The sequence below is a fragment of the Vespa mandarinia genome, chromosome 12 (assembly GCF_050613455.1).
Source record: "Vespa mandarinia isolate Hongniang chromosome 12, ASM5061345v1, whole genome shotgun sequence".
In the NCBI taxonomy this organism is placed as follows: Eukaryota; Metazoa; Arthropoda; class Insecta; order Hymenoptera; family Vespidae; genus Vespa; species Vespa mandarinia.
Window position 1 is genome coordinate 5562501 of NC_140821.1, and position 10000 is coordinate 5572500.

A 10000-nucleotide genomic window follows, 5' to 3' on the forward strand; every position below is an offset into this window, starting at 1 on the left:
GGAAATTCCACGGAAGTCGAGATCTCTCCGAGAATGCTATCGCGACAAAAGAGATACCTGATCTTTCCCGAAGGTAGCAACTTACAGGTAAATAACGTCAGAAATATATACGTAGTGCATCCTTCTCCTAATTATTGCGGATGTTTCGCGTACCTTCGAGCTTTCACTAATGGTATACAAAGTAATCAAATGAGAACGTTCTTTTTCCTTTTCTTACTTTTCTTTTATTTTATTTTTTTTTTTTACATTTTTATTTCAGTGACGGATTTGAAAATAAACATGAACCAATGTACATAAATATATAAAAATTGGGAAAAGTTTTTCTATAAACGCTTTATAATACTTTACAAATGAGGATTTGAATATTTGTCATGAATTTGCAATAGTTACGTTATAATTATTTTCATTTATGAAGATACACGTTAAAGATAGAATGAATGTAAGAGAATGAATAAAATCAACGGGGGGAAGGGGGAGGAACCCGAATAAATTAGAAAAACTTAAAAGAGATTGAAAAAGGATAAATGAGTATGACTATTCGTTAACATAGATATATCGATATATCTTTCGAGATACGAATCTTGCGCGAAGAGTATAGCGTTTGGAGAAATGGATCGACAGAAAACCGATGGGAAACGTATATCGCGTAGTAGAATAAATACGTATGTAAGAGACTAACACATAGGCACGTATACCTAGATAGATATACATACATAGATATATTTATATATAAATCCCTTTTAGTTAGTATACTGCCTGACTATCGGAGCGTATGGCAGAAACGATGATTTGGTGATGGGTCTGACAGCAGCGTTGGCTTGGGAACTTCCGAGTAAAGTCGACTCCAAGATATCGGATTTACTTCACCGTAGAAGCCGAAGTGTCATGTTCCCGAAGGTTGAAGCTTTCTTGCAGTCGTGAGTACCTCGCGATTTCTAACTAGAAGATTGTTACTTGAGAGTAGAGTTAAAGTAATTTGTCGTTGTCCAAACTCTTGCGAGGGAAAATTAAATTCGCTTCCTTCTTCGTTGTCGTCGTACGAAGAGTAAGAAGCGTCACGGTGAAAGAAAGAGAAGAAGAAGAAGATGATGATGAAGAATAAGAATAAAAAGAAGTACAAGATGAAGAAGCACAAAGGAGAAAGACCAAGCTATCAAATACAATTACGTTACATAGATTGTATTATTATATATTTATATATTCTATAAGACATATACGAAAGCGAGTGTGTTTATTAGAGGGAGATAATCTTCGTTGCGTTTGCGTCGATGCGTTTCAATTTGCCATCACTTTAGGAAAAGATAGTGAAAAATCGTAAGAAATAAAAGCCGCTTGTCGTCCTTCTTTTTTATTTTCGCGGCCGCGATCGCGACTAGAGAAAAGATAGATATAGAGAGAGAGGGAGAGAGAGAAAGAGAGAGAGAGAGAGAAAGAGAGAGAGAAGGAAAGAAATAGGGCCGACGGAAGCTATCCTCGAGGCAACGAAAATAACGGGAGACTTATGGCGTTGTATTCCGTAGGAAATGGGCCGCCCTTATCCTACGTAAATCCGCGGAGAACTAAAGCAATCTTCCACTGTCGAAGCAACGAGCTTCCTCTCTCTTTCTCTCTTTCTTTCTCTCTCCGTCTCTCTCTTTCTCTTTCTACCTTTTTTGCATACATATTTCATCTATCTATCTATCTCAATCTCTTTCTCTTTCTCTCATATGTATGCTACATATACAAGACGCATCAAATCGATCGAGCTTTTTCTTCGTGAATGAAAAATGAGATAACGATTTTTCCACGCATTTGAAACGTGTTTGATGTTTGAATCTCAACGTTCGAGGCTCAAATAAGAGAATAATCATTTTTTTGGTAAATACATCACATGGGAATAATGAAGCAAAAGGGACCGATCTCGGGATTTTACGTCGAGAACATGTTTTAATGATTAGAAAGAAAGAGGAAATAATAGCCGTTAGTGAATTCTTAGAAAGATTTTTGATTTTAACAATGTTTACGAACCGATCAATCGAAACAACGAGTAATTTTTATTACTAACGAGAAAGTTTCGATCGATCTTCTCTTTTTCTTTCTCTTTCTCTATCTATCTATCTACTTATTTCTGTTTTTTCAATTTATTTTATATTTCTCACTTTATATTTCATATATTTATTATATATTTACCGACTATATAAAATAATGCAAGAATGAATTTCTTCCGATAAATGAATTTTTAATCTTAATTAACCTGTTAACTGTGCTTGATGAATATAGATACTTGCTTGTTATGAAGAAAAGATAAGTTTTTGTTTTATGACGAGTATACTCGTCATGTGAAAATAAAAATTATCTTTTTCTATTTGTATTAAAATATTATTGATAACTAAAAATTATTAATTTGCAAATTTAAAACATTTAATAATATTTTAATACAACAACGAAATAAGAGAAACAAAATTCAATATTACATGTTACATCAATTTGACTAATAAAATTATTGATTTTTCAAAGAAAAATCATTTCTGTATAATTCGATCTTACAGAAGCTATATATAATCTATGTTTGTCACAGAATATCTTCGTTATCTCTTAATTATTGGTATAGAACATAGATAAACAGTTTTAAAATAGATCTAAACAGTTAACGGGTTAAATATTCTCAAATAAAATCGAACTTTTTGTACGGAATACAATCAACATTTCTATTCTATTATCTATTCGTTTGCATTTTACGTTTCAATAATCGACTTTCTATTGTATACATTATATAACTATTTTGAGTTTATGAAGTATCTCTAAAACATAAATAAATATTTTCTTTTGCACTCACTCACTCACTCACTCACTTTCTCTCTCTCTCTCTCTCTCTCTCTCTTTCTCTCTCTTTCTCTCTCTCTCGTTATATTGTAAAAACTTTTGCGATTATACGATTAATTATTTTGCAAAGAAGTGAGTGAGAGAGGAAATAATAGTTCATTTAATTCAGAGCATGACGTGCTCATCAAAGTTTGACATAGAAGGGAAGTAGATTTTAAATTAAACTTTATCGGCAGCACTGGTATCGACGGAAGATCCTGTGTAATGAAGGCCCTGTGTGAAGCTGGTCAGAGGCATCCATCTCAAATCGGCAAAGGAACCTTTGTTCAAGAGCTCCTGCATGCCATTTTTACGTAAGTCGACTTTTTTTCTGGTTTTTTCTTTCGTAAGCAGATATTTCGAATTATTTCAAAAAAGTACAATATATAAAAAATTATTAATGACAAAAGATATAAAAAGGTTAAACAGAATATAAGACCCACCCGCGATTTATGCCAGACAGCTTCTGCTTGCTTTTTCACTGGTTATCACTAAACGTGTTCAGGAAGATATTATTGCAGGTAAATTAGTAGATAATAAAACATTCTATAAGTAAAAGAGAAATTTCTTATGTACAGATAAAAATTCTTATTTATTTTTGATTAGCCAAAAAAAATTTCTGAATATTTGAAAGATATCAACCTTGAAATGTGTTTGACACTGAAAGTGTTAAACGGCGTCCCATCTGCTATTTTTCCCTCAGTCTCTCTTTCTCTCTCTCTCTCTCTCTCCCACTCTCTCTCTCATATTCTACAATTCTAAGAAAACGCTGTGACAACGGCGCCGTCGCAGGAAGTTAACGTTTTTCTCGAGTTTCCTCTTTTATATTCGCTCGACGTTAACTTCGCTGTATTTCACTTTGCTGCTAGACGTTCGTTTAAAGTGTTTTATGTAAAGTTACGCCGGTCGTTCGTTCGCCTGCCCGTATTCTCCTCGATATCGGACGATTTAAATAAGCAAACGAGCTTCCTCGTTGTGTTCCCTTCTCCACCTTTTCGTTGCACACGCATAGAAATTGTAAAAGTACTGCAAAGAACGCGAAACTCTGATAGGGGGATGGAATACTTCGGTAAACGAGTAAACGAGATCCGGAGGAGTGAGATAACGAAAGAAAGAGGGGAAGGTTGAACAGGGAGCAACGAAATGGAATGAACGAGGGAGGATGTAAGAACGGCAGAAAATTATATTGGTATCGTTTTGCATTACTGGAAAATATCACAACGAATTTTCTACCAATTAGAAAGATCGGTTGGTATATATTCGTGAAGTTTCGAAAATCCAATTATTTATTGGCCTTATCTATATTGCATTGATTGAGAAATAAGTATTATCTATTCAAATTAGAATTCAAATTAAAAAGAAAATAAAAGAAAAATTCTTTAAAGATTTCACTTTAAATATATACAAGGTATTTTGCGTAACGATCGCTACGATTATTCAAAGTGCATACACTTCGGAAGTATTACGACATAAAAATTGTTTAAACTCATTTGTAAAAAATCAATTGTAAAAAACTCATCAATGCTCGATCGTTAAAAATAATATAATTTTTTTAATAAAAAATTCAGTGTCATCTTTATTATTTTAAATACCATCGTATACGTAACTCAAATTCTCCGAACTAATTCCTATTGAATTTTTGAAAATTAATAGTATTTATTTAGAGTCAATGTCTTAAATAAATAAATAACAATAAAATATCAATTCGAATCAAATGACGAAGTAGATGTTTGTTTAGATTACCAAGAGACGGCGGGAGATTCGAATGTTCGGAGGATCGACCTTATGAGAGAGCATATCAGAACGGTGGAAACTGCGAGAAACTTTATCCAACGTGCCGATACTCCATTTACAGTGTGGATCTTTGAGATCGAAGGAGGCGAGGCGAAAGCTTCGTTCGCGCGAGAAGAACGTAAGAAACGTGTGCGATGCTCGTAGGAAAAGCTCATACGAAAACCTCGCGCTCGACCGCTCCTCGAATCCGATGGAAAACTTTCTACCAACTAGAGATGTTACTGAAGTTTTTCTGGCTGCAGTCCAATCGACTCGTTGATGGGAAAAGGATAATGCTTTGCCTTCCGTCAAAATCATTTTGACTTTCATTGTCGACGAGATCTTATGTCGGACCTAAAAGAAAATATATGTACATGTTTTCCTTCTTAACTCAATTTTATTATATTTTATTTGACATTCACACATTTAGATAATTACTTATATTTAATTTAATTAAATCGAACGAACGAATGCACTTCATGTCTGTATTTATTTTTTTTAAGAATGAGATAAGGATATGCAAAGAGAGAACAAAAATAAATATTATTGAAAGTGTTTGTGGTGAATTTAGTTAAATTTTTAAATCATTTGTTTATTCTTCTTCTTTTTTTTTTTTTTCTTTGGTAAATACAATATCGCAAAAGTTTACCTTTGTAAATTCTCTTCATCGATTCCTCTCTTTCAAATATTTTCTAATAAAATCGGTATCCCTTCCCTTATACCTCTTCTTTTTAATATAAGCACGGTTTTTGATCGTATATGTTTTCCAAGCTCCTCGCAAAAAGGCATTGGCATCGTATTTGCCGGAAAACGTTCGCAAAGTTCGCCAGGACGTCGACGTCAAAGGCGAAATGCTCCGTGCATTTTGATTTTTTACAATTTCGACCAGGAAATGGCCTCCTACTCGAAAGCTTAGCGAGCTTTATCTTTGATGAAACTTTTGGTTAAAGTTTAACCGAAGTTTATTCGGTTCGCGTTGATCAAAGGAGGATCGATCCGATGAATCTTTTGATCATCGAAAGTGTAATTACCGTTAAAATCTTAAAACGCGAAGAATTTGATACTTCGCTTTGAAATTAATTAATTTGAATAATTTATAAATTGGTACAATATAATAGCGATATATCTATATGTATTCGGTAAGTTTAACAAATTTTTCTATCCGAATTATAATATTTTTATTATTTTTGATAATATCATTAAATATTCTATAAAAAAGTTGCACGGCATATGAATGAGTATTATGATTCGTTGAACAACTAATGATAAATATGTTATTTGAATTAAAACTATAAGTTTAAGAATTTTTACATTTCTCTCGTTCAAATCTAATCTTTTATCTCAAGATAATCTTAAAAAAAATAAAAGAAAAAATGGATTGTTGTATTACGATAACAAACATATATCATGAAACAAAATAAAAAAAAAAAATTAGAATGACCTTGAAATAACTTTTACATTTCGTAGAAAATTTCGTAGAACATTACGTAGAAAATTAAACGGCTAAGTCTATTATCTCTCTTCCTCATATCATATCAACTTTTGTATAGGTATAATATTTTATTATATTACTGAAAAACAATGGAAATAATTCATATGAGAATAATGTTACTAGTTCTCGGCCTGTGAATGTTATTTTATATTATTATATTTTACAGAGGCACAGATTATAACGTATTCTTTTCGTAAATGAAAAATCGAGGTCAAAAGTCAGAGTAAGAGCTTCGTTATATGGGAAAACATTAAGGTAAATATTTTCTTATTTAAATTTCATTACTCTCGACACGACGGTATTGCGTTCCTTCCAGTGGCTCATTTTTGCAGGAAAGAAAAAGATAGAGAGAAAGAGATCAACTGAACACAAGACAAACGAAAGAAGAAAACAAATTTAGATTGATTTCCAGACGATCGCGTTTGAAAAGTCCGAGCCGATCGATTACGATGTAAATAATTCTCGAAACTAATCAACGATTTCTCCAGCACAGGATCGAACGAATGAACGAATGAACGAAAAGTTTTAACGGCGCGATGCGCTACCTTCCCCCACTCTCATGAATATTCCAAACCGGTCATTATATTACGTCAACGGGCCGTATAATTCATTTCGGTGCGGCTTCGAATAATTTTCGCGACGTTTTGCATTAATAAAATGGCCACTCGACTATCGTCAATTTATAGCTCATTTCGGTGGAGTGGTCCGAGCGTGTACGACTTGATTCTACTTTTTTTTCTCGCCTCACCCTCTTCTTTGGCGTCAGGTCATGCGTGTGCGCGTAGAAGGATGCAATATATGCGAATTGTCGCACTTCTGTGTTAACGTGATATCAGGAAAATCATTTATTGTAGTCGAGTTTTTTTAAATGATTAGAAAACAGTAAAATGATCCCAGTTGATATTAAGCTTAAAGTATACACATTTAATATAGTCAAAAATACTTTGTACATAAAAGAAATTGAAATCGTATAATGCAGTTTACACTGTTTCTCTAAAAAAAAAAAAATATTTAAAAAACATAACACATCTCTTCAAATTGAGTTATTAGAGGTATGCTAATTTGGCAAAATTATGCAATCAGTTTATTGAGTTAAACGGTGCTTTTTTTATTTAAAGAATAACATAGAAACGATATGAATTATTAAATATATCTACGGAAATAGTTGTAACAAAGTTTATGTTATATTATGTATGTTAGAATTAAACGTAACCGAGAGATTTTTGTTTAACCCTTTTAAATACTTTTAAATATCACTCCAAACGAAGTTTATTTATCACATTTATAGCAAATTGTGTAAAAGAGAACTATTCTGATAATATTATAAATTATTGATAACCTTAATAAATATTATAACAAAATAAGTATTATCAAGTCTCGTTACATTTCTTAATAATGTTAAGATAAAATTTGTACGGGGGAAAATGATTGATATTAATCATGAGATTTTAATCACTCATAACTTTAATATTTAATAAATCTATTTTATGTAGAAATACATTTTATATAGAAATCCATGCTATTATTAATCGAACATATTTATTTTCTGTTGATTCAAATTTTTGCTCCGATTTTGTAACAACGAAGTCATGAGCAATAAATATATAACGATTGCAAGAGATAAATTGATCCTTTGGAAAAGCATTTGTTTATATTTGATTATAAAATAAACTTTTTCTTGCTAATTTCACCTCGTTTGTGAGTACGTAGGTACATTTAATTAGTGGAAGTATCGCAAGGGACAAATAGAAAGAGAAAGAGAGAGAGAGAGAGAGAGAGAGAGAAAGGGAGAGAGAGAGAAAGAGGGAGGGAAACGATCGATCAGGTTAACCATGCAATAAACCGCCATAAATCGTATTCGACGTGATACAAGAGTAAAGGGTTTAAATTAATATTCATACGCTTTTGAAAGCTTCACCGCCGATTCGTTTATGCGAATTCCACCTACACGTGAGTGCGTGTTCGTTGCTACGACGACAAACGGGGTTGCGAAGAGGGGACGTTGGTGTTAACATACTTAATAGTCCGTTTATATCCACGTGCGATTTCTCTCAGCCTTAATGGATGTTAAATCATTGTTTAGGATCGCTTTACCTCTAAAATCATGAGCGTAAGCACGGAAATCGAGAAACTATTCTCTCGTGGTGTTCCTCTTCTCTCTCTCTCTCTCTCTTTTACTCGGGTCGGTCCATATTGGCCGACATTAATCGCCGTTAATATAAAATACGTTGAAATATAGAGGAGAAGCATAAGTTGGTATTTAATGCTTTATTCTCGACTATAGCGATAATAGTAGTAGTATGTGTCGGTATTGGTAACGATGAGTGATAGTAGTAATGCAGTTGCCACGAATTTAATATTACATGATTACTCTCTTATCAACCCATTATTATTATTATTATTATTATTATTATTATTATTATTATTATTATTATTTATTTATTTATTAATTTATTTATTTATTTATTTATTTATTTATTTATTTTATACATTTTTCATTTTTCGTTCTTAATATTTCTTATTCTATAACATTCTTCGTTGTTCGTTTTTTTCTTTTTGTTTTCAAGAAACGTTTCGAATCGATTTTTTGTAAGTATTTGTTATTCCATTCTCGTTGAAAAGATGTAAAAATTCTTTTTACACGATCGAGAGGTTTTGTAATCTATGCTACGTCAAGAACGATGATCAAACATTGGTCGACACCAAGTGTCAATCTGTTATCGTAAATCCTTTCGGTAAATATTGGAAACGCGTATTCACCTACGTTTCGCCATTCCTTTCTCTTCTTTCTTTTTTTTTCTTTCTGTTCCTTTTTTCTTTTTTTTTTTTTTTTTTTTTACTTTTTTTATCCTTCCCGAATTTATTCAAATTGAAATCGTACGGAAACGGTGCACTAATTAATTTATCGACAAATATATTTTTTCCATGTATTTTCAAATAAAATTATTTACTTCTGCTTACCCTTGTCTGCAATAGTTCGTTAAAATTAATTCGACTATCTTCGATTTAAATGTTCAAAAGTAATTAACTTTTACCTTCTCTCAAACTTTTCTGTTATTAATGGAAAATTTTTTTATATCGAAAAATATAAAAAAATTTCTCTCTCTCTCTCTGTCTTTCTCTCTATTTATCTCTCTCTCTCTCTCTCTCTCTCTCTCTCTCTCTTTCTCTCTCTCTCTCTGTCTTTCTCTCTATTTATATCTCTCTCTCTCTTTCTCTCTTTCTCTCTATCTCTTTTTCGTTGAGAGATCATCCCCGCATAGTAGAAATACGTGCGAAACGAGTGAAGCATTGCGGTTTGGTGATTTTGTACAGTCGAAACATCGAACAGTCTTTATATCAACTGAATGTTATGTTTTTCTTTTCACGTTACAGCCTCCATTGTATAGAATTATTTGGCGTGAAAATGACAGCAGTATTACCCGTCTGTCCGTGTACCGTTAGGCCAAAAGAAAGAGAGAGATAGAATGAGAGAGAGAGAGAGAGAGAGAGAGAGAAAGAGAGAGAGAAGAGAGTAGTTAGCATGGTTGCTCGAACGGAATCGAACGGAAGTACAAAGCGAATCGTATCTTTGAGCCTTCGTTTTGTTTCGACCGAACTGCATCGGAGATGCCGCGTCGAGTTCTCCTACGTCGTTTCCTGCTGCTTTTCGTGTTGTTTCATCGTCTCATTGGTGGGATCTCTCAGTGTCCTTCGAACGACACGTGTACGAGGGGTAAAAGAGCAACGGATGATGAGAATGCGAGGTATCTGATATTTCCACAGGGAAGTAACGTTCAGGTGAGATGCCAACCAGATTGAATTTATTGCCTCGAACGTGGCTCGTTGTTGCGCCGATAACTCGTAACGTTACGAACTAAAAAATCGACCGAGATTTATAACTGATATTATCGT

The 10000-nt window shown here is 33.0% G+C and overlaps 2 protein-coding genes across 2 annotated transcripts in view; both read left to right on the forward strand.

Moving 5' to 3' along the window:
* The window catches only part of LOC118449585 (uncharacterized), a 6137-nt gene extending 1106 nt beyond the window's left edge, over positions 1 to 5031 (forward strand). The window contains exons 2-5 of the mRNA XM_035884352.2: positions 1 to 87; positions 745 to 917; positions 3039 to 3155; positions 4580 to 5031. The exon at positions 1 to 87 is cut by the window's left edge and continues 114 nt beyond it. Coding sequence (XP_035740245.1) covers positions 1 to 87; positions 745 to 917; positions 3039 to 3155; positions 4580 to 4709 — 507 coding nt within the window. The 3' untranslated portion in view covers positions 4710 to 5031. The remainder of the gene's footprint in view (positions 88 to 744; positions 918 to 3038; positions 3156 to 4579) is intronic.
* A 4650-nt stretch (positions 5032 to 9681) lies between these two features.
* The window catches only part of LOC118449588 (uncharacterized), a 9697-nt gene continuing 9378 nt past the window's right edge, over positions 9682 to 10000 (forward strand). The window contains exon 1 of the mRNA XM_035884356.2: positions 9682 to 9886. Within this exon, the coding sequence (XP_035740249.2) occupies positions 9716 to 9886 (171 nt within the window). The 5' untranslated portion in view covers positions 9682 to 9715. The remainder of the gene's footprint in view (positions 9887 to 10000) is intronic.